The sequence below is a fragment of the Vanessa tameamea genome, chromosome 25 (assembly GCF_037043105.1).
Source record: "Vanessa tameamea isolate UH-Manoa-2023 chromosome 25, ilVanTame1 primary haplotype, whole genome shotgun sequence".
Classification (NCBI taxonomy): Eukaryota; Metazoa; Arthropoda; class Insecta; order Lepidoptera; family Nymphalidae; genus Vanessa; species Vanessa tameamea.
This window is the reverse complement of record NC_087333.1, coordinates 4,806,338-4,831,232: the sequence shown is the minus strand read 5'-3', so window position 1 is coordinate 4,831,232 and position 24,895 is coordinate 4,806,338. Positions and strand designations below refer to the sequence as shown.

At 29.8% G+C, this 24,895-nt stretch overlaps 3 protein-coding genes across 3 annotated transcripts; 1 reads left to right on the top strand and 2 right to left on the bottom strand.

The window, feature by feature from the left end:
• Window positions 1-525: 525 nt before the first annotated feature.
• On the bottom strand, window positions 526-3,712 carry LOC113400559 (endonuclease G, mitochondrial). Its single transcript, XM_026640183.2, has 6 exons — window positions 3,447-3,712; window positions 3,050-3,252; window positions 2,592-2,715; window positions 2,047-2,159; window positions 1,100-1,280; window positions 526-748 (listed from the first exon to the last, which is right to left on the bottom strand). Exons 1-6 carry the CDS (start codon window positions 3,651-3,653, stop codon window positions 653-655), a joined length of 924 nt encoding a protein of 307 aa, XP_026495968.2. The 5' UTR covers window positions 3,654-3,712; the 3' UTR covers window positions 526-652.
• Window positions 3,713-4,005: 293 nt separating this feature from the next.
• Window positions 4,006-5,833, top strand: Phers-m (Phenylalanyl-tRNA synthetase, mitochondrial). Its single transcript, XM_064218951.1, has 3 exons — window positions 4,006-4,609; window positions 4,780-5,424; window positions 5,630-5,833. The coding sequence occupies exons 1-3, from the start codon at window positions 4,088-4,090 to the stop codon at window positions 5,795-5,797; spliced, it is 1,335 nt and encodes a 444-aa protein (XP_064075021.1). The 5' UTR covers window positions 4,006-4,087; the 3' UTR covers window positions 5,798-5,833.
• An 871-nt stretch (window positions 5,834-6,704) lies between these two features.
• On the bottom strand, window positions 6,705-23,395 carry LOC113403107 (uncharacterized). Its single transcript, XM_064218966.1, has 9 exons — window positions 23,230-23,395; window positions 16,230-16,697; window positions 15,358-15,514; window positions 14,549-14,685; window positions 13,817-13,984; window positions 12,745-12,826; window positions 12,628-12,670; window positions 11,810-12,553; window positions 6,705-11,643 (listed from the first exon to the last, which is right to left on the bottom strand). The coding sequence occupies exons 2-9, from the start codon at window positions 16,553-16,555 to the stop codon at window positions 7,415-7,417; spliced, it is 5,886 nt and encodes a 1,961-aa protein (XP_064075036.1). The 5' UTR covers window positions 16,556-16,697; window positions 23,230-23,395; the 3' UTR covers window positions 6,705-7,414.
• Window positions 23,396-24,895: the final 1,500 nt, after the last annotated feature.

The following is a 24,895-nucleotide window of genomic DNA, read 5'->3' as shown; positions in this document are numbered from 1 at the left end:
TGAATGTATTTTTTTATCCATAATCAATGCTCCAGTTTTAAGATATTTTAAAAACAGTAAGCGCTATTTTGGCGTTCCGCAAGGACTGTCCTCTTAATAAAAAATATATATTGAAAGACACGAATCAATTTTTCCAGTTACAATAATTCGCACATGAATGCCTACAATTGAATTAAACTCGACAGCGATATAATTATAATTTATAAACCCCGCCCCTTTGTACGAATTTTCCTGGGGTGTTTGTGAGATTTATATATGTATACTGTACAGATTTTACTTCTATAATACTGTCACATTTACATAGCCGCGCGGAATTTATAAAACTTTACCTATAGCGTACAAACCGTTAAACCTCATTTTACCCCCTCGGGGCTGTATTATAAAAGTGGTAGTCTATCCCTGTGACTCAAACTATCTCAAAACCATTGAATCAAAATCGTTTTAGCTATTTAAGCGTGAAGAGGTAACAGAGTTACTTTCTCATTTATAATATTAGTAAAGATTATTGAACAAATGAAACTGACTTATTTTAATTTAACGTCTTTTATTTAAGGTTAAAAATATTTACTATGTCATTTACATTATTTACACATACATTAAAAACATAATGAACATAATTGAACTAATAAAATATATTTGAGAGTTCTTTGATTTACACTTTCTTTCCATTTATTCTGCTGAGCTTACTTCTTTGTATTTTATCGAAGAATAGTAAACCAGCTGCTCTCTCGATCGTTTCTGGCGGCACCTTGAAAAGAAAAAAACAATTGATTATAAAATGCGAACAAGTAAATTTTATCACTTATTATTTATTTATAGTTTCCAGCCGCAGCCTCGCCTGTTTGTAAGGGGGGGGGGGGGGTGTCAAGGTACCCCATATCCTTTTCTGCACCCATGACAACGTACATATATGCAAAATTTAAACAATCTCTCTTTCCTAATTTATAATATTCGTAGGGGTTAAATACAAATAGTCAATTAGTTTAATAGACTCAAGGAAAATCTATACCCTTCATTTTTAAAAGCAATAGCAAAATAACTAAACAATAATACAATCTGAAAAAAATCAAAGGTCTACAATTAAAAACGTTAAATTTACCATGTAAGAAGAGACAGGCGTTTCATCCGGTATCTTCTGATTGGGCATGACATATGCCTCCATGTCCAACGAGCCATCAGGGGACTCGGCAACTACTACCTTGTAGAAGTGAGTGGGCACTGCCACTGTGTTGGCACCTATCACTTGGTACTTAATGTATGATTTACCATCTACTTCTTTTCTGAAATTTTCATTAATTCGAACATGTTATTACATGAAATAAAAAAATGTAAATGTGCCATGGCTTGACTTTGATCTTGTCTTCTTTCGAGAAGTTCGTTTTTCTAGTTAATAGTTTTTAAGTATTTTACTCAATTTAGTCCTAATATTCACTGAAACATTGTTACCCTTTTAGAATCTTATGTAAAGCACATTATTTTCTCATATAATAGAGAAGTCCATATTGTACTATATAATGTCCAAAATACTCGCAGGTTTTCTTTTTAACTGTAAGTATTCATGTACAACTATTGGAAATACTAATTTAATCAAACAAATCTTATTAAATAATTGTGTAGCCATTGTTATTGGCCCTGTCCGCCCATATAAAGTTTCTGGCGATAATAGAACTATCAAGCCGCTTTATACATTGTAGGTATGCATTTTGGTAACAACATAGGTACTCCGGTACCAGATATTTTAGTACCAATTCATTTTTTAATTGCTATTTGATAATACGAATTACAAAAATAAATACTTAAAATATATATATCTTTAAATAATAAGGAAATTCAGGCAAATACTTTTACAACAAAGAAAATCAAAAGCTAATTTCTTCAAAGGAGATTGTATTGATTCGAATTTTATATATGATGAGTAAATCAACAATAATTAATAAGCTAGTTTTCTTTTAGTTTTGAATTACTTTTAACAGCCAAATATATATTAAGTTTACTTTATTGAGAATATAATGTAAGAGTATTAAATTTAAAGAGATTAATATTTACCTAGGAAGGTAAAGAGGACCCGTACAACAATAGACATTGTCATAAACCTTGGTTAGTTTCCTAACATGTTTCTCTAAGCGATTCCAAGCATGTCTGTTAAATCCTTCGCCAACCTGGTTATTAAAACATATTGTTTCAGTATAATTATAAATGTAGATAATTTCTTTCCAATCAAATATGACAATGTAATTCTGAAAGAAGATCCATGATGAACCAAATAAGACAATGGTCATGGCCATTCTGACTAGCCTGCTATATAGGCCTCTTATAATTTGATGGCATAGTAACCTTATATGACAAGAAAGAATTCAGCCACAGGCCCAGACACTATACATGCTTCCCAGGGCACAGGTGTGTAAGACCTGTCAACTGTATAATAACTTTTTATTAGGATAATACCCCAGAAACTGAGTAAGTGCAGCATTATAAAATATATATTTACGTATGTTTTAACACTATATAAAGAGTTCAACAATATTTTTGTGTGCTTTTACTGTTATGATCAAGGAAATCTGTTGATTTTTGTGTTTTATTGTTATTGTTACCTGAGGAGCCATATTTGTTAGGAAGAAGGTTTGATCCACATGTTTCTGAGCAAGGCGATGGTTCCCTGCTGCTGCCATGTGACCTCTATCAAACCCTGATCCTTTGTAATCACTATTTTGAGATCTGCAATGGAATTAACAAAATAAAAAAATAATTCTGTTATGTAGAACTATAGTAACTTTATGATAATTACCTGTTTTTAATTAAATTAATGTCTTTAATAACATTTATTTCCCTCCTATTCTAAATAAAAAATCCTATGTCAATTTCCAATATTCTTATTTATAGAAGATATTGCATAAAATAGCAAATGTTTACATTATTGATTGACAAAATAGTTGAGCACTCACAAAGCGTGTGGACAGTATACAATAATGAATATGGAATGTATTGTACATTGACTACTACAATAATTATTATAATTTATTGTTTAAGGACAAAAAAGGGCAATTATTACCTAAAGAATGGATGAATACTTTCATCAGGTTTAAAGTCACACTTGCTTCTGTCTACAGCATCATTTTTCATGACATGCCCCTTCGTAATATGTTCAAACACCCAATTAGGCACCCTGTTTCGACGATCGTAAGATAAAACGTAGTCATCGTAGGAACGCACATTATCCAAACTGGGAAAGCCGTATTTCATAATTTGAGATATCTGAAAATATAATTAAAAAATAAATAATTAATATGTTGATTGTTGTAAATATTTTTTATTACTTAGTGCGGTAGCGCGTTTAATTTTTAACTATTTTTTTTATTTTTAATCAATTAATATAATTTATACTTTCGTACTATGTGGTTAAGATAAATCTACTGTTCATTAAATATGATTTTGTTACTTAAACTTACCCTATCTTGAGGAGAACCGCTCTCTGTATATGGTGTTGCTGCAGATACTGTGCCAAATATTGGCAGACCTGGCATGCTTTTTAAAGTTTTGCCATCGATAACCACTGTGTCATTTAAACTATTAATTTTATCCTTACAACCTATATAATATCCCGCTACACCGACCGCACCGAGTTGAGCGATGTGTAATATTCGCTTTGAAAACATTGCATATAATTTATATATCTTTTTTTTATTATTTATAAGTATATTAGATAACTTTAATTTAAACTGTCAAATATCAGATTGTCAATTGTTTTTGTTTATCTTCTGACTTAGTGCTTACTGACTGAATCGTTATAAAATTAACATTTGGTTACTAGATATTTTGTGTAAGCTTTTTCAGAAATGTGTACTCCATTTTTAAATATTTGTGAGAAAATAAAAATAATATTTGTAAATATTATTTTTCAACTAAATAAAAATATAGTTTTATCTGTGTCCCTTTCAAGATGTCAAAACACAAAACACCTGTCGGCTGTCATCTTATAATTGATAAATTACGATTCTAATTAGGAAATAGGAACAGAAGTGCTCAAAAATATAAATTAAATAACAAAAAACTTACTTATGTCCCTTTAATATAAGTATAATAATTATAAATGAGAATCATGAAAATCCTATTTAAGAACAGAAGAATACTGTTTTTATCATTCAACAAAAATAACTATAGTACGGCGCCGAAATACTTAGCTACATTGCGTATAGGCGAAAAAGAATATCGTACAGATGAATACACTAACATAACACCTAAGATATTGTCTTATTTAAATCGTAATTTGCATTTAAAAAAAGATAACCCTCTGTCTTTAGTGCGTCAACGAATTGTAAATTACTTTTATTCGTCCTTTACACACGGAGGAAATCCCATATTTAGCGTGTATGATAACGTATCCCCTGTTGTATCCACAAAGCAAAACTTCGATGATTTATTAATACCAGAAGACCATCCGAGTCGAGCCAAGTCTGACTGTTATTATATAAACAGTACAACACTCTTACGTGCTCATATGACTGCTCATCAGAGTGAGTTATTGAGAGCCGGACTTGATAATTTCTTAATGATTGGAGATGTATATAGACGAGATGAAATAGACTCTACACATTTTCCTGTGTTTCATCAAGTAAGTATTACCCACCCTAAATGAATAATGCCATAATTTCCTTTCCTAATATTTTATTATGTCTAATTTAAATTCATAACATGTGTTTGATAACATTTACCACCAAACAATATAATAAAACTCATTTTATTTAAATTATTCATAAATATGTAATAATGATAATATTACAGATAGATGCTGTGAGATCTCAGAGAAAAGAACAGCTTTTTGAGAATCATCCAGATCTAGACATTTTTGAACCATCCTTTGACCGAACAAATCCACATGCTTATACAAACTCAATATCAAACCCTATTAAACAGAGCTGCCACACTTTAGAAGCAACAAAGCTAATGGAAGCTCAGTTGAAAAACCATTTAATTGGTATGGTTCGCGTTTTGTTTGGTGAAGACATTAAATATAGATGGGTTGATGCCTACTTTCCATTCACCCATCCGTCATGGGAGCTGGAAATTTATTACGAAAAAAACTGGATGGAAACTCTAGGCTGCGGTATTGTTAGGAATGAAATTCTCGCAAATGCAGGTCCAAATAACACCATAGCCTATGCATTTGGGATAGGGTTAGAGAGACTTGCAATGGCTTTATATAAAATACCAGATATAAGATTGGTGTGGAGTACAGATTCAGGATTTTTGGCACAATTTCAAAATAAGAATGCCAATGCAAATATTGTTTATAAGCCAGTATCCATCTATCCACAATGTACAAATGACTTATCTTTCTGGCTACCACCAACAACTACTATAGATACATTTACAAATAATGATTTTTATGATCTAGTCAGGGATATAGGTGGAGATATTATTGAACAGGTATGAATGTGTAATGCCGTAATATGTTTTTTATATTATTTATTTAAATTGTTTATCAACGAAAATTCTTAAAAAACAAATGGACTGAATTTTTTTTTATTTCTAAAAGTTTTTTAATAATTGTTAGCTACCTCATAGCATACCTCAAAAGCAAATTTGATAAAGTAGCGAGAATTATTTAATTATATGTACTTTTTTTTTTCAGGTGAAGTTAAAGGATAAATTTATTCATCCAAAGACAAAGAAACATAGCCTTTGTTACAGCATAGTGTACAGGCATTTAGAGCGGACACTTACACAGGCAGAAGTTAACAAAATTCACAAAGAAATCGAAGATGCAGCCACCAAAGCATTTAATATTGTTGTTAGATAAATTTGTTAATAAATAATAGTTAATATAAACAACAAAGGTTTTTATTACGAAAAAATATTACAATTGTAGAATTTTCTCAACATTCAGGAGTTTTGTTTTTTCTGTCTAAAATAGATATTATAGTTGTATTATAGGAGCCATTAAAATGAAAATATATTTAATAATTACAATACAACCTACCTCTAGTCAAACGAAGTCATAAATAAGTTACCAATACTAATTTTTGAATCAATAAATACTATTGGAATATTCCGTGAAAAATGGTTTTTTTTTATAACTTAAACCAGATTTGGGTTACTTATTATACTTATCATAGAAATCTAAAAAAAAATCTATGTCACGTATTTTAAAAATCATGACCATTTGAAAAAAATATATATATCCTGTGATGCGTTTTCACTTCCCGTTTCTACACATTTCCACTTTATTTTTATTTATTTTTTATTTTGTAACCCTGAGTAATGCTCCTGTAGCTAGTAGTCTAAAATTTTAACCCAACTGCTCTAATTTTGAATTCGATCACGGCTTTTTGATTTTTTTATTAGTTACAAATTCTTATATTTTTAAATAATTATGCATTAAAAAAACCAATGACTAACGATTTGAGATATTTATTTTTATTACTTATATTTTTGTGATAAAGCTTTCGATAACTTAAGGTACTCACTTTACCTGGAATTCCCCTCCTTCATCAAGTTTCTAAGGTATCTCTCTAACGACTCAATAGTAGAAGAACCCAGTAGTAGTACCTTACTAGAAGTTAAATACCCCGTTTTCTCACGATGCTGTATAGGCGTGGTCTAATCTACTAGGTATGGTATTGTTTTACTTCACCTGACAGAATTTAAAAAAATAAAGGTCACGCAAAAAAAGTACCATAGTTGTAACAAAACTTTAATCCGTCAATTTACTTATTTACAAACGTAACGAGTAAAACTAATAAATTCAGTTACTTTAATAATAGTAGTAAATAGTAAGAATAATTACAACATATACATTACTTAGGTATATTTTTATGTATATAACATTATCTATCAACCCTGCTGTTTGAAAACAGACTACAAAAAATATGACGTTGTATTAAATACTGCAAGCATAATAAAAATCTTTATACAAACTTACATATTAGAAGATTAATGGTTCAGGACCAGTGTTCAGAATTGTTAAATTACTAATTACGCAACGTTTCAATCACCCTTAGCTGATAATATTATACGTTTAGTTTGAGATAATTTTTATGACTTCGATAAGAATATGAGATCGGATAAACCACACAAACATAGATTACCTTAAATACCTCTTTATTACATCAAAATTCAACTTCTCTCACCACCTTAAGTAAATTACTATAAATATTGAGTTCTAAAGTCAAACATTTCAAATTTATCGTAAGTAATCTAAACAATTAAAGTTACAACAGATTCACAAACAGTAATTAGAAAATTGTTGGACTAATGAACCCTAAAAATAATATCACAGTTTCAAGGAATTTAAATAACTAATAAAGCGCAAGAATATAAGTTCTACTATTTTTTCATTATTTTATTATTTACACGAGAATGCTCGGCATTCTTTACAAAAGATAAGACAATTACTTCTTAGAAAATTAAGAGCTTTTTATACACCTAGAATACAGTCTTCTTCCGAAGATTCATCATCGTTGGATTGAAATATAATTGGCAAATGACTGGAACCAATGACTTCTCCCTGATTTTCTACTGACATAGGCCCACGGTGTGAAGTTGCCTCATCGCAATTAACCCCTTGTTCATAAAGTGGCTGAACTTCTAACTGGCTATTTTCGTTATGGCTATTTACTTCATCAATATTTTTTGATATTTCGACTGATTTTCTTCTAATACGCTTGGCTTTTAATGCTAAGGGCTCATCATCTGATTCTGAATCTATATTATTTTCTTCTACTTCATGTACCAACTTCTTCAAATTTTTGGTTTTCGGTTCTCGCGTTTTAAGAACTTGTTTTCTTTTATGTTTTATAACCTTAATGACTTTTTTCGAATTAAAATCCGCACTATTTTGTCGCATTGATAACGTTTTAAAATTGTGTCTTAATATTGATGGGTGAACGGATTTAAACAATTTAATCGGTTTCACACCACTCGATGAAAAACCTTTTTCTATGAAAGTATCAATATTACTTTCTTCAGACTTTAATTCTGCACTAAATGTATTGTTATCGGTATTTTCTTCTTCAGTTAAATCAATTACTGATTTTAGTGTTTTATCTAATTTTAAATTCTTGCTGACCATTTGTTTTTTTATAGATACGCTTATGGGTACTATGATCCCATTTTCAATGTCCATTTTATAAAATTGGCCATTATTTTTATAAGCATATTTTAAATCCTCAAAAGAACATACAATGTACAATTCCGGACATTTCGTCAATGCTGCTTGAACGAAAGGATTGTTAAATATATTATTAGTATTCGCTTCTACTTCTTTGTTACCGTATAAATTATTAGGTTCTTTAATTGGTTCTTGGATGATGGAAATTGGCTGTGGTGGTGGAATTGGATTTATAGGATTTTCAGTATTTGTAACAACAGTATCTTCTAACGATATACCAGACATTTCCATAAGATCTGATATTATAGTTTTTTTAGACGTTTTTGTAGTTTCATTTAAATCTTCTTTTTTGTCGTCATCTAAAACTGCATCTACGGTAAAAGTTGAGTCGTCGGTGAACGTATTTTGTTGTTTATCCACTTCACTTAAATCTTTTCCAGATTCAGATTCACTTGCCCCATCAACTTTAGGTTTATTTTCATTTTCATTTTCAAATTCATTAATAAGTGCCACGGGAAGAGTATCACTAGAAGCAATATTCGAAGAGCTATCATCGTGTATATATTTATCTGGTTTGTTGAGAGAGATGTCATTTTCTACATCGCTTAATTTCGAATCCGGCGTATGCCGAACTTCTTTTATATTTTCTAAACTTGAATTATCATTATGAGTTTTATCTGCGTTTATATTTTCTGTTTCTTCGTCAGAGAGTTGAATAACATCATCTGATGTAAGTATATTCGCCTCTGGCAATTTATTAATTGCACCTAGAGCGTAAAGTTGCTGTTGTACTAAATTTAAAATAATAGGTAAATGATTTATTTGAGTTGGATTTAATTCAACCCCAGGATCTATAGAGAGTACCAACTCTTGGTTAGGCAGTAAAACTAAGTGTACACCATTTGGTATTAGAGTTGGTATATATGTATTTATTCCGTAGTTAATCATTTGTGGCTTAATATTTTCAACTAAATGAGTAACATCAATCATACTGGTTTTACTTAATGGCTGTAATGAGCAAAGTAATATTTTGTTTTTGCCTAAACATATAGGTTTTTGAGACAAATTTGTTTTTACGTTTTTTTGTAAAACAATTACTTTATTAGGATGTTCAGTTGGTAATCCTTCTTCATCTGGTTTTGACAGGATTGGCGCTCTTAGTATATAATTTGAAGCTGCATGAACGTTGTTGGCATTTTCACATAGTAAACTGTCTTTATTTGTGTTTGACAGGCTTGACGCTGTTTGTATGTAATTTGTAGCTGCACGAACGATCGTCTTGCACTTCGGTCCATATTTTGTTGGTTTATCTTTTTTTATAATCACTTTTTCCAAAACATTATTTAATGCAACACTTTCGACATCATTATTAAGATGTGATTTTTCTTTTCCAATAATGTCAGACATTAGCGCGAATTTTAACGATGAAACAGATTCATTTTTTGTATATGTGAATGTCTGTGTTGAATTACTGCTACTTCCTTTCTTATCTAAGCAGAGTACATCAGTAATAACAGGCTGAGTTTTATGAACAGAATTCATAACACTTGAAATATTAACATTCGCTGCATAACTTGCTTCAAAATCTTTATCAAAATCTGTATTAGTACCAACACTAACTTTATTGGATGTTTTATTAAATTGTTTGGCTATTCTTTTCGTTATTTTTTCTGAAGTTTCTTTTGTCTCCTTAAGCATTTTTTGAGGGTCGTTTAAGTTTTCTGTATTATGATCACTATCGTCGTCTGAAACCAAGTTACAGATTGAAGACACTTTTGTATATCTTTTTTGTCGCCTTTGCCTTAATTGTGTGATGTAGATAATGTTACAACAGCAAGTACATTTTTGTCGTGGGCACAAATGACGTCTTACGCGTTGGATTTGATTGTTCCAAAATAATATTTTTTCGCGCGCCCAGCAGCATAAACTGTTTTTTCTTTTTTTACCGATTCTCTTATTTTTTACTCCATAATTTTTCACGGTTTGACCATCATAGTTATTCTTCCTCGTTATGCAATTTTCTATCGTTTCTGTTTCAATTTCACTTTGGTGGATAGTTTCTTTTTGAATTGTTGCTGGCTGTTGTTTTTCTTGGTCTTCTTTTATCTCTGTGTTATGTGAATGTATATCTTTAAGTTGACTTCCATTAGTTTCTGGTTGTGGTTTTTGACTACTTAAGTTGAATTCATCGCAAACAGTTTTTTTTATTAAAGAAGATCCTGGTCCTGATCTATAATACTTCTTTCTGTTTGCTATATTCTGTTTTTTTGTGAAATGTTGATGTATTCCGTTACACACGCTTATTATTCTTTGGACAGTGTCTGGTGCTAACAAACGGTCATCCTGTTTATTAGCATGAAAGGTGGAGTTTCTTCTCGAATTCCACGTCACGGCGACATTTCCTACTTTGTATTTAACAGCAGCTCTCCTTGGTTTATTACTAAATTTTATAGCTTGATTATTACTTTGTTTTACATGATTGAAATCACTTCTATAATCATTACATAAGATTTCTGTTTCTTCAACGGGAGTGTCGCTACTACTAAAATTCTTATTTTTTAATTCTGCCGTACTAACAGCAGTTGTACTTTCATGTATATTATTTAAATCTTTAGCGATGTCACTGTTCTCAACTTTATTGATATTTAAGACGTTTTCTTGACACATGTTTTTCTGAACTATTGAAACTGGTGGTTTGCTATTTACGTTTACAGCTTGAAGTGGTGTCACCTCTGCTATAAGTAATCCTTCATTTTTACGACGAATTTGATCTAAATCAGGGAGATTTATAACTTTATTTCCTTTTACAGGACACGCTTCACAAATAACTTCATCATTTGGTACTCGGTTTAATATTGACGTTGACGGAATAGATGTTGCATTTTGCACATTATAATTTAAACTTTGTCCTGGTAATTCTGATGGTAGAACAGTTTTTTCGATGGTGCTTGTTGTTTCTGAAACCTGGGATTCTAAGACAAAACTTTTTTCTAAAAATAAAGAATTATTAACAAGCTTCACCTCAAATGCCTTATGAACATCTATAGTTAAAGGCTTACAACTATTGAGTAACTGTCTATTACGTTGCGAAGTAAAAAAACCGGCAGTCAGTCTTTTCAATCGAGTATTAAAGTCCGGATTTTTGCATAGCTGTATTGGATTATACGTTGCAGTTCTTGGTTTTCGAAACAACCAACTTGTAGATTTTATCGTTTCATATTCATTTTCAGTACTACACTCTGATGCTTCGTCACTATTTACATTGGTTTCTGGTGCGTCACAGCATTCTTTCGAAATTGTATCAATTTTAACGGATTTCTTATCGACTGGTTTGCTTTCAATCGCAGCATTTTCTAAAACACGTCTATCTTTTACCGTCATAAAATCAATAAATCGAAAAACATCCATATCTTCAAGTTTCTTTGTATAAACTACCGGATTAAGTAAAAGTTTTAAGTCGATTTTAGGAGTGTCATCATCGTCATCCTTTGTCGAAATATGATCATCCGCTTCAAGTTTTATTTCTTCCTTTGGTTCTGAAATAAAATAATCATTAGTAATCATCGTCGCCTTGGCCATTTATCAAGTAAAGGGTTAAAACAAAATTACGAACTGATAAAAAAATATAACTAATATAATATAGATGGAATATTAAGTCGAAGCAAATATGAATAAAATTTAAAGAGCTTAAAAAACGCATACCTATCGTATGTTCGTCTTCGTCGATATACTCAATTCCATCATCTTCTAGTTCGATGCCATCAATCAAATGCATATCATGTGAGACGTCCTCGTTGTACAAACTCGGTTCTTTTATCTTTTTACCATCTATCGTAACTTCTTCTTTGTTTTTAGATTTTTCTTCAGTTACAGTGACAGCATCGGAATTAGTTTCGGGAACTCTATCAGTGATATTATCTAACGTATTGTTAATTCCGTTAGTAGTGTTATCATTTTCAAGATTGATTTCTAGTATATTCGCTGTACTTGTTATACTTGTAATCTTTGGCATAACGATTTCGAAATCATTCTCTTGAGCTTGTTGAGTATTAACTATATCATCATCATTAACAATCAGATCAACTTCATCTTCTACACAATGATGACTGACTTGAATTTGATTAGTCGAAACATTAGTTTTTTCCAAATTTGTTGCTTTTATTTCTTCATCGCACTGATTTATTACTAAATTTGCCTTTGACTCTAGTGGTATATGCATTGATTCAAGTTTACTAACTTCATCTTCATCACATATATCATATATTGATTCGGTTTTGACTGCAGTCAAACTCTCATTTTCATCATTACTATCTGCAGTCTGCTCATTATTTAAATTAACATCATCTTTAACTGATCCATTTGAATCTCTCGTGTCTTCATCAGAATCAAGGCCTAAGTCAATTGTTTCAACATGAGGTTCTATTAGTAAAACATCTGGTTCATCATCTGAAATTAATACATGTATATTTATACTTTAATACTACTAAATAAATAAATCAGATTGGATATGAATTTCTTACCAGCAAACTGTGCGATTTTTTTCTTAGTCATTCGGAGACGTTCCTGAAATACGGAATGAATTATTAGATTTTAAAATGCAAACTAATTATATCTCTATTATAAGACCAATTACTTACAAAATCCTTTAGTAAGGAAACTCTTTTATTTTCTATTAACTGCTGCCAAGTTGGAAATGGATCCGTAACAATCGACATGTATCTAAAATAAAAATATTATTAATTTATATATATATATATAGCCTTATAACTTTATTTGTTTGCAAAATAGGAAGAATATTTATCAATTACTTTGTCGTCTTGGCGTACGTGTGTTGTTATCAATAAAAACAATATTTTATTCGACCAATAATAATTTAAATAAAAAAAAACACTTCACTGAATCATTAAGTTTACTTATAAAGCCCTCTCATAATGTAAATAGCTTTACAGAGCTAAATCGAACTTCAAGTTATATTTTGCGTCACTAAATACTTCTGAACATAATTATTAGTACAACTTGCATGTGACGTCAACCCATTAAATTATATACGCAATAATATGACGTTTTACCACCGAAGACAAAAAAAGACAGTCAAAGATATTCATTACCTTAGCCACGGGACCTATTTTTCATTTTATTAATTTACAACATTACGTAACAGATATTGTTACATAAATACTAGCGGAACAGTAACTTACGGCCAAAATTAGTCCATTATCCTAAAGTAATGCCGGCGGAAATCGAAGGGGATTGTTCGGGGAGCGGGGGCCGAGTAATTCCAACGCTCTGTCTCTGTCGCGCGGCGTTGTCGTTTTTACAGGTTATTGAACTAATTTTGCAAAAGGTTTTTCACTTTGAATTAATTTCGATGTGAATTATTTTGTTCGAAAAGTCCATTTTTTAATTTTATTCGTCTATTTGTTTTTTCTATAATTTTATCAGCCTTATATTAATCGTCGTTTCATTTAAAGTCATGGCGTCGCTGCCACTCTATGTAACTAAATATTACTAACAACTTTATTTAAAGATGGCGTTCAGACTGTGTTAAGTTTAACACTGATGTCTCTGCTTCTCGCTTATTGGAAACAAGGAGACACAACATTGTTTAAGTATTTATCCCCGAAACAACGCTTAATAAAGATAAGATTGAAAGAGTTAACGACCACGTCACTTAATTATCACCTATGAAAATGGCTTAAAAGAACTTACGCTTTAACGATTTCCACATCCAAATTAGTTGGTTTATATTTCTCGGCTTGTTCCAAATTTTTTATAGCACCACGATATTCAAACCAAAATTTGTAAAACTTGGATCGGACATGCTGCTTCAACTGATACCAGCGACGCTGTAGTAACATTTGGGAACATTTGCGCCCTCTAGAAATCAATGATACATATTAAATGAATTATATAATCGTCACGGGAATAGTTAAAATTGATACACATCCAAAAGTGACTTCTATATATATATATATATAGCCTATTCCGATCAAAAGTAGAGGTCACAAATAAACTATTTTGTCCTTGAATTAATGCGATATATGATAATGATTCATATATCATATAGAGATCCTTATCTCGACCAATGATCATAGATTATTAAAGAATAATATATAATATTTTTATGGATTAAGGAAAAAGTAGTTTAGTGGAATGTTGTTGTATTATAAATAGAAATATATTATTGAAGAACTGTTTCGAGTTCATAATGTCAGCCCCATCTTAAACACAACAAGCAAAGTATTCAGAAAAAAAAAAAAAATATTATTTCTTCTAGTTTATTTCAATTTTAATGGTCATTCTAAGAATATTAATAGAAATCGGGGGGTACCGATGGTCTAGGACTTGAGCATCACCGGCAATTAACAAATCGCATGACTATGTAAATTTTCTTCGATTGGAAAAGGCTATAAGGAATCTATCGAAAAAATAGCAACTCACCGACTATTATATTCAGTGGTTAAATCATTCCAGGCTCTTGTTAGCGGGTCCCCGAACAAATACTCAATCTTATACTTCATAACTAATTTGAAAAGATCTTCTAGAATCTGCGGTTCCTTTTTAATCTTTTCATTTTCCTTGAAGAAATATGAAATCGTTATATTTCTAAGCATGGAGAAATTGATTATTTTTATATTTATATTATGACATTTTCATCAATTTTATTGCACTGTAAAGTAACAGTTCATAAATGCTCAACTACTGGGCTGAGGCCTCTCATTGTCAAGTAGATAAAAATGAAATCTTGGATATATCCGCATGCATTTGGGGGTAAAATAGCTAAACATAATTAATGTTTGTAAATTGTATATAAAAAAATCTCCTACATACGCTAGCAGCTATTCAATCGTTCCTATTCATACATCAAATTTATTTTTATTTTATTTATTTTAAGTGAATATACATTTTATTTATATTGTACTGTATTAAAAACGATGTAACAAAAACCCTATTGGATTTATCCGTACATCGGTATTCGCTGTCAACACTTATAGACTTAAAACTATACAATAATAAAAAAATAAAATATAAAAGAAACAAAAAGCAGGTACATAGCAAATAAATAATGTTACAATTAGTTGTTTATTTTTTTTTTTCATAAAACAGCGATAAGTGAATTGACGCTGTGAATATTCATTAACCGGATTCGAACAACATCGTTTAGTATAGCGTATAAAGGTGTTCCATGTATTGTATTAATTATTATAATGAATGATGAAATACCAAGACTATTTACTAGTCTCCATTACCTGTCCAATGACGTCGACATCTTCATGCACTAATGTCAGATCAAACAATAACCAGTCGGTCACAGACAGCCGAGCGATTTTTGTTACATTTTCATTACGATCATTGGCGTCGTATAGCCTCTTCAATTTCTTTATTGTAAGTGCGCGCATGCGCGTCCTGAGAAGAAGGTATTATAAATGTTGCTTATTTCTGTTTTTCGGTCATTATTCATTAGACATTTGAACGTAAAAGACACAGACATTGGTTAGCGGATCACCAAACATCGCTTAATAAAGTTTATAAGTAATGGCGTAACAGTTAACGTTAATATATATGAAGGATATCTGTAGATTTTAAAATCATATAAAATTACGTCACCGACTTTGACCCAGGAAATAAATAAATTAACTGAAATACGATCAAACAGTCGATTGAGCAAAACAATTTGAGGTAACGTCGTAAACACAATTGTCGAACTATTATATTTTGCAATTACTATTCAAAATACATATATTTTTAACCATGCCAAAACATAACAGCCTTTAATCGTAATCAAATATCTACTTGTTTTTATTTTACTGAGGGGTAGGACTTTGTGCAAATCCGTCTAGGTAAGTACCACCCACTCATCAGATAATCTACCGCCAAACACCAGTACTCAGTATTGTTGTGTTCCGGTTGGAAGGTTGAGTGAGGCATTGTAACTACAGGCACAAAGGACAACATCTTAGTTCCCAATCCCAAGGTTGGTGGCACATTGGCGGTGTAAGGAATGGTTAATATTTCTTACGGCGCCCTTGTCTATGGGCGGTGGTGACCAATCGCCATCAGGTGGCCCATTTACACGTCCGCCTACCTATATTATTAAAAAAAAAATAGGGTACTTCCTTACCAAAGTAATTTACAATCACAGGACGTTTCCTTTCTAAGTACGTTCCATATCTCAGCTTCAGGTTTCTTCTCTTCTACCATCAATCTCGCTATCGCTCTAATCATTCGCCTCTTGAATTTATCTAATTCATTAACCCTCGGCTGTTGATCATCACCAGTTACATCCATACTTGTTACGTCATCTATCTGTTCTGGATGTAGACTTTCTGCGGTGACTGGACTTTTGTTTTGGTTGACACTTTCGGTTGTTAATTTTCTTTGTTGAAAATCGTATTCTGAAGAAGAAGGCGTTTGTTCGATGGGAACTTCGTAGACTTTACACTCCATAGTTTCATTTACACGTTTATTGAAATAGGAATTAGTATTTACACTTTTCTTGAGTCCAGTAATATTTTCAAGTAAGTAAGGTTTTCTTGGTCTACAATAATTGGTCGTCCATTTTCACTAACGAGAGCCGTTTCCTCCGCAACTATGGAAATAAATAAATAATTTTCTCAATTATCATAACATTTTTATTCAAACTAGTTTTACTGACTAGTAAAATTACCCTTACTTCAAAGTATATTATTTTTCTGATATTTATGTCTGTATAATTATTATTAATGTGAGTTTTTTTAATTTATACGAAGCGTTGTTACTTAAGAATTATTTGTATTGAAGATTTACGAAAATACATATATTCAAACATAAAAAGTAGTAACACTTTGCAGCATTTTCCGGTTGAATTGAAATTCCGATTCCCTCTCACTAATCATTTATATTTTAGAAAACAGACTTAATAGTATTATTATTATACCTACAAGAAAAGTTTTATATCAATGCCATTGATGGACTGAATATGGGTTGATCCGAATAAGAATTTTCGTTTAAATTTTCAGTAATAAAATGAGCCAACTGATAATTCGGTATCATTTTAATTTATTTTATATCAATCAAAAATTAATAATCAAAAACTAATGTAGAGCGCACTAAAGTGTCGACTCTTTTGATTACTGAACTGAATACTTCGGGCCCATTATAATACTAGTGTATGAAAAAGTTAAAAAACCACGTCAAACAGCTAGATATTTTTTCGTTACGTCAATATATGAATTAAGATTGTGCATAATCTCGCGCGACAGTAGCGTCCTGCAAACTTCGTCTTTAATTTTTCAAAACACCTGAAGCTGAATATATTTAGGACTATCTTTTAAACTGTTGTGATGTTGTCACGTGTCATAATTATTTACGAGCATCAATTTAATTTTAGGTACTGCATATATACCTTACCATTTGCGTTATACCTTACCAATATTTTCATTTGTAAGAGGTTATCTGTAATACATTGCTTATAGCAATAAAACCGCTTCTGTACACCCAAAATCTAATAAATTATGTATTTTGTGTGTAATAGTAATTTATTTCTCTCCCTCTTAAACTCAACAGAAATAATTATAAAATAACTAACTAAATATATTTGCATTAAAATTTCTTACAATGAGGTTCATCGGGTTCATCAGACAAGCATGAAGTCAACTTTTTTTAAGGAATTACTTTCATTCAACACTGTTTGACATTTTCGGCAAATATTTGGCCGTACGTATGCTCTAATCCAACCATAAGTGGAGAAAAGCAAAATAAACAATATTTGACAACAAATTGACGCGACATTGGTCGAAAGCTTGATTACTCTATGATATTTATAAAGGATTTGCAAAAAAAAAAAAAGTTGTTTTCTCGAAACTGTTATCGGAATTCTGGAAGTAAAATCAATGTGGATATGTATGTATATGTATGTATATAAGTAGTTAAACGTAATAGTGTTGTAATTAATAAATAAATATATATTAATCCTAAACTCTTACTAGTGCACAATATAGCAGAGTTATTAGCAAATCGTATGAAATACGTAAATCTAGATTTTGTTTAACATTTTTACTACTTCGATTGAAATAGGCTTTATATAATGACGCGCTCAATTTACAGAACGTACGTTGAACAAGGTGAATATTATTCCGTCCTTATTTATTTATTAGTGTTCTATTCGATTATGAAAAGTGATAAAAAATAAAGATGACCGACACATGACACAGAGCCTTGAGATTAGCGCGTTCAAATAAATTCTTCGAGTTTATAGATTTTGTGAATACGGCGATTGTGTTTTTCATATTAAGAAAAAATTTAATCGTTTCAATCACGTCGTGTGGGCCGGGAATTCGTCAACACCGGAAATACTACGGCTTTACGTAAAACTATAACACTTAACGCCGGAACTCGTTTTCGCTCTCCACCTGAGATTTTTCAGAGTAATATAGGGTATACGATACGAAAAAAAAAACTGTATCCGTAATCCGAGGCCCTATAATCTGCAACTGAACAAGCTAGTCAATAAATCAATGAGGCGATTAAAAGAGCTCCTTGGAAACAAAAGGAACAAAATATTTATAAAAAAACATTATAAATATTCATGGTAACAATCGCGACATTAACACGTAATTATATTCGGATATCAAATACGGCATGCATTTCACACTATTTTTATTAGTAAGTATTTAATCTCAATATAATATTACAATATCCATTCCAATAACACGATCAATTATAGAAATTACGTGGACATAATCGCATATGCTTTCGAGAATTGTTAGCGATTCGTCAGTATTAAGTTTAAAAATCATAATATTATTTGACATTACATTTTAATTGAAAGAATTAATGCGGATAGGTTTTTAAACGCGCATTGTACACCATTAAACAATATCGAAAGTTAATACGATGAAATATAAACATAAAAGCAATTCGACTCGTATTCCTAAATCCTAGATTTCGATCGATATTGCTGGATATTTGACTCTAAGATGTCACGTGTTTAACGACTTTGAAAATATCGAAACATCGTAAACTTTAGTAACTATATATTTATGCATGTACTGTAATTACTAATTGAATTATAATACAATACACGAATAATAAAATACACTTTGAGAAATAAAAATACTGATATTAACCATAAAAAATAATCATTAAACACCTTAAATTTACCGTAAATAGTATGGTATAATATATATAAAATTTATACCACTATAATAGCTCATTATAAAACGTTAGATATTCGGTATTATTGAGCTTATCTCTGTTAGAATAATATCTTCGACGCCTTGTCTTATACTGGATTACGTACCATTCAAACTGGAAAAATTAACATAATATTTATGTATTGAATATTATGAGTTAGTGGTATGCTCCGAACATCGGTAAATTGTCTTCGAATCATCATACAGCTAACTGCAACTTTGGGTTTCAATGATCGTAAGTTTTAATGTCATCGAGTAGGTGCGTTACATAAATATTTAACCTGTTGCTCATTTATGTTGTTTCGCGTCATTTAAATTACTTTAAAACTTTTTACAAATAATTTACATAATCAAAGTACAAGTAAATATTTAATAAAACAACAAATTATTGTTGTGTAATATTCAGAGCTGTAATCTGATACTATTATAAAAAATACTTTAATTTCAATGTATCGTAGAAAGTAAATAAAAATTGAATATTCGACAAATCTGCTGATTTATCGAACATAACATAAGGAATATTCGAAACCTCGAATCATACATTTATTTTTAAAATAGTTTATAAAAAAAATAGTTTTTGAGGTACAATAATTGTCACATAATAACAAGAATTATGATAACACAAACATTATTTTTGTATAACTAAAAACATTTTGTAAATTTAAGTGTGTTAAAGCAATCACAGAGAAAATTAAATATTTTGCAAAATTATAAAAAAATTTGAACACTAGAATATATAAATAAATATCGATATAATTTCACATTAAGTTCAAATTACAAAGTTACAAATATGTAAATTGTTCAAAAGTAATAAGCTACGTTGACCGATAAAAATCGTTGTATAATACAATAATAATTCATTTAAAAACACTATTTAATAACAATATTGAGATAATTAAACTAATTCGTGTTATCACTAGTGCTATCACTAGTACATTTTCATAATTTTCATGAAATTACATTTGTACCGTACGTAATCAATTTTATCGACAATTTTTTTTTTGACAAATTCGGCGTTACGTATACGCGACATAAATAAACGTTGTTTAAAGGTGTTGAGTTGAACTTATTTATCTCTTTCTTACATCATTTATTTGTCATTCGAAAGAAAAAGACGGCATCGTTTATTTATCAGCCTTAAACAACACCTGATTATTACTACGAATTAATATATCAATTGCAAATTCTCTAGACAAGATTAAATCATCAATCATGAAATAAATATTTCCGAAGCATGCATTTATTGAACTGTAAAATTATGTTATTGTTTTTAAACGATATTCAAAAGGAATGACTCTGTTTGCACCGTAGGTTTGTGTGTGTGATTTTATCAAAAGTTTAAAATTGTTGAATTAAGGGGAAGGCGGTTTCCGGTAAATAAAATATTAAGATTATGTGCCTTAATCTTATGCGTAGGCTAAATAGATTGTATTTAGTAAACACTAATGATGTTTAAAATAATACAATTATTTAACAAATTGTATTTATTACTTTATATAGTCTATGTACCGTATAATGTGTGTCGGAAACCATAGAATGTATAAATATACAGCCTTCATCCTTCTGTTCTATGTTACATTTCTTTTATATTCTTACTTGCTTACACTATTTTACGATAAAGCCTAACTTAAAGCTATGATAAATCAAATTATTTAATAATGTTAAGTATTACTTCATTTTAATATGTAATATTTGTGAGATAGGTAATTATGTCAAGGCAGAATGTTGTCGGACAAAACTAACACCACATATTTTGTATTAGGTAAACAAACTTGTGAGGACCAAACCCAAATATAAATTGTTTTAAAATATAATTGAAATCAAAATTAAATTAAAACATAAATATTATTTAATGTTAATTATTCTTTAATTATATATTATATTGTATAATCTATATAATCAGTGAAATTATTTAATAAATAAATAGTACAGTTATATTTCTATATGTATATTGTTATTTTGTATATAATTATTTTTAAATTAACTTTTTTTTTTATTTCCCAAAATCCCAGCGTTTACCTTCTAAATTACGCGGGCCTCAATTATTGCAGCCGGTTCCGCCTATATCCGTTATGATATGACAGTGTTGCGTCTCAAATAGTCATATTAAAACTTTACATTAAATGTTTGTAGATCTAATAAATATTTACAGCTGCAATGCGACTTATATTTATACTTTTTATTTTAATTGACAATTAATTTATTTATTTGAATCACCAACTAAATACACATTATTTGTAAATATAAACAAATACTTTCGGACGCGGCTTTGCCTGCGTTTGAGGTTGAGTGTGACAACGTGTAAAAATCCGTGATAATAGATCGATTCTATGATGAAGGGTCACAAAGGAACGAACGTTAAAAAAAAAAAAATAACTGTAAATAAAACTCATGAAACCTGTATAAAAAATAAGAGAATAAATAAACATTAGTTTTCACGTTTTCAGTCTAGGCGGTTTAATATAAATATTTGGTTTAGGCATTATAAAAGTTACAATTTAAAAAACGCATTCGTCATAAGGGTGATCCTTCCAATAAACGTAATTAGCACACAAATACGGACCGAAATACATTTATTTTTTTTGTTTAAAAACTATATTTAAAAGAAAATCGATTGTATTAATAAATCCTACCCCAATCTATAACTATAATGAAGATAACAGTGATTAAACTAATTTAACTAAATATCGAAGTTTTTTTGTATAATTATTACTGTATGTATATGAGAAAAATATTAAATAAAAAATATTGTATAGCAAAAGTTCTGTCGAAACCGGTTAGGTAGTTATTGCGCGAATACAAAAAAAACACACTATATTGTGATAAAGTATGATAATTTTTATAAAAAAAAAATGTTGAATAATTTAAAAATTTAATAAAATTTTTAATATTTCTTTTCGACAAAGTTTATTGACTGAAAAAATAAGTTAAACAAAATTTAACTACTTATAATTAATTAAGCATAACATTTCTTTAATAGATAAATAAATTATGCATATGGCAACTCTGACACCACTGATATTGGATCCAAGCGATTTATTGATCTGTCGATTTGAAATAACTCATATTAACTTATTACGTAATTTAGTAGGTATATTATATAATATTATATTTAAACTGTTCATATGTATTTTATTCCCTTTATTTAATATATCATTAAAAAATCAATATTTATGAATATAAATTGTAATCTAATATCATAATTTATTTCCTTTTTTTGAACCATGAGAAATATCTGTAATAATTAATTGTTTTACTTTCAAAATATATTCTATTATATTTTTTAAGAAACGTAGTTATTGATATTTAAATATTATATATATATATATATATAGAGAATCAAGAAACTATGAAAAAATATTATTATATATTATTGTTTACAAATTCTATATATATTCTTTGTTTTTGTATGTATATAGACAAAAACTGTCAATTATAAATATTCATAATAAAAAGGTACTTTCTTGTAAAAATTATTAAGCACTTTTTTTTTAAATGTAAATTCTTATTTCAATATACGAAAATGTTTTTTTTTTAAACTTAGAGCCCTATTTTTAAAAAAATATTAGTAAAAATACAAGTGTACTTTATTAATAAATATATTAAACACGATTTTCATTATTTGTTAAGCGAATCCTTCTTTGTGCAATCGGTAAAATGAACAGAACGAGTTAAAGCATTGCAACAGACGCACGCTTTTCTTGATCAAGTATTAAAAATATTAAATTAAGCTATTTCGACTCATTTACGTTGACACGAAGAAGATTAATATTTTGAGAGTAATTTAAAATTTTAACAATAGTTGAATTAATCCAAGAAAATAATTCGACATAAAATAAAATAGCAAGTGACATTGCGCCACGCGACACGTCTTAACACAATGAGCGCTCCTGTGAAAATAACATCGACCCAGTAACGAGAGGCAAACTCCATATTAATGTTAATTACCTATAGCAGCTGCACACAGCAATAAATATATTCCTCATATTAGCACATTTAAACACACCAAATAGTTAATATCACTACTTTTCACACGCCAAGACAAAATATTGTTTGGTATAGAATGAACATTCGGAGCCGCGTTCACGGTGACGTTTGAAAACAAAATGGCGATGTTAAACATTTCGTCTGCTGCCGAAGCGTAGTAAAGAAATAACCGCTAGGCGTAAATGCGAGATCCGCTATTTCTATTTCATTCGTACCTGTGGCATTTATGTGAAGGACAGAGCAATGTGGGGGAAAAGAAAGGGACACTGTGACGTCCTATTGATTTCTAATCATTTTTGAGCAAAATGTTGAGAGGAGTAGACGTCTAGTGCTAAAACTGCATTCGTTTTTCTGTTTTGCTTACGTAAAGTATTACATCGAAGTTATTTGATTTAGAAAAGTTTAATACAATGTTTTTAAGCGATTTAAATATTTTTATATGAGCGTGGGTAGGTATTTTGTCGCTTAATATTAACACAAAACTATATATATTATTGTACCCTACCGAACGTTTCAAATGGGTCTTTTAAAACCCTATATTATAATAAACCTTCAATATTTATGTAACGTACATTTACTCATTGTTTTCGACCTAAATATTGTAATAAAATACATAAAATTTTAATTTCATTAACAGTCACACGAATCGCGCTGATTCTTAATTTTATATTTTAAGTAATTAATAAATTTAATGCTTCGATTGATTTAAGTATATTTTAAGTATTGATTTTTTATTTCTTGAAAGATATTATAATATTATTTCCTCAATTAGATTCACTTTATTTATCAATAAAAATCAGTGTGATAGCTTGATGCAAACATTTTTATTTCTTTAAATAAAAATATAATTATCGTCATAACATTATAACAGGGAGTCGTAGATTATCAAGAAAGAATTTGAGTTATAGAGTCGGAGAGTAATGATTCAATGGTAGGGGCTCGAAAACATTCTATTTTTAGAGCGTGGTAAAGTGAACCGATTCTGTCTACGCTACTGACTTCTCGCACTCGTCGCGATGTAGTCGTCTTAGTAAATTTATAAATTTGTATAAACTCCCAAAATTGTATTTGTTTAGACTTTAAATAGTGTGACAAAGTTAATTAAAAAGGTTAGATCAGGTTGAAATATTTAAGCAATTAATATTGTTTAATGAGATATAGTGAATTACTATTAAAAAAATGTAGAGTCGGATTTCAGTTACAAAACATTTTAATGCATCAAGCAATGATTTCATGTATTTATGAACTTTCTGTAGTCGAATTATAACTACATTTTATTAAGCAAACAAAAAAAATCTTGAATTTTTCTTTTTCTATTATATAAACATTATTGAAACTACGTTTTTTGTTATTGTTTTAATTCATATGATATTTTTAATAATAATTTTGTTTCTTGTCATTTCTCAAGCGTTTTAAATGTATTTTATTGTTTAATGTACAAAATATAGCAAAAGCAACTTCGTTCCAACCGGATGTCCCTCGGACATTATCTTATTTGGTTATTATCTTGTTTAACAACTGGTCAGTGGTAGTTTTACTTGGGGGCAGGGCTTTGTGCTAGCCCGTCGGGGTAGGTAGGTACCACATTATCTATGGGCGGTGGTGACCAATTTACATCAGGTGGCCT

Excerpts from the sequence above, each read along its gene's own strand:
- LOC113400559 (XM_026640183.2), bottom strand. The coding sequence starts at position 3,653 with ATGTTTTCAAAGCGAATATTACACATCGCTCAACTCGGTGCGGTCGGT. Across the intron at positions 3,253-3,446 it reads GCGGTTCTCCTCAAGATAGG|ATATCTCAAATTATGAAATA; the intron begins GTAAGTTTAAGT and ends TTATATTTTCAG. Across the intron at positions 1,281-2,046 it reads GGTCCTCTTTACCTTCCTAG|AAAAGAAGTAGATGGTAAAT; the intron begins GTAAATATTAAT and ends TGAAAATTTCAG.
- LOC113403107 (XM_064218966.1), bottom strand. The coding sequence starts at position 16,555 with ATGGAGTGTAAAGTCTACGAAGTTCCCATCGAACAAACGCCTTCTTCT. Across the intron at positions 14,686-15,357 it reads ATGTCGACGTCATTGGACAG|GAAAATGAAAAGATTAAAAA; the intron begins GTAATGGAGACT and ends TATTTCTTCAAG. Across the intron at positions 12,827-13,816 it reads GATGTGGAAATCGTTAAAGC|ATACATGTCGATTGTTACGG; the intron begins GTAAGTTCTTTT and ends TTTTTATTTTAG.
- Phers-m (XM_064218951.1), top strand. The coding sequence starts at position 4,088 with ATGAGAATCATGAAAATCCTATTTAAGAACAGAAGAATACTGTTTTTA. Across the intron at positions 4,610-4,779 it reads ATTTTCCTGTGTTTCATCAA|ATAGATGCTGTGAGATCTCA; the intron begins GTAAGTATTACC and ends ATAATATTACAG. Across the intron at positions 5,425-5,629 it reads GTGGAGATATTATTGAACAG|GTGAAGTTAAAGGATAAATT; the intron begins GTATGAATGTGT and ends TTTTTTTTTCAG.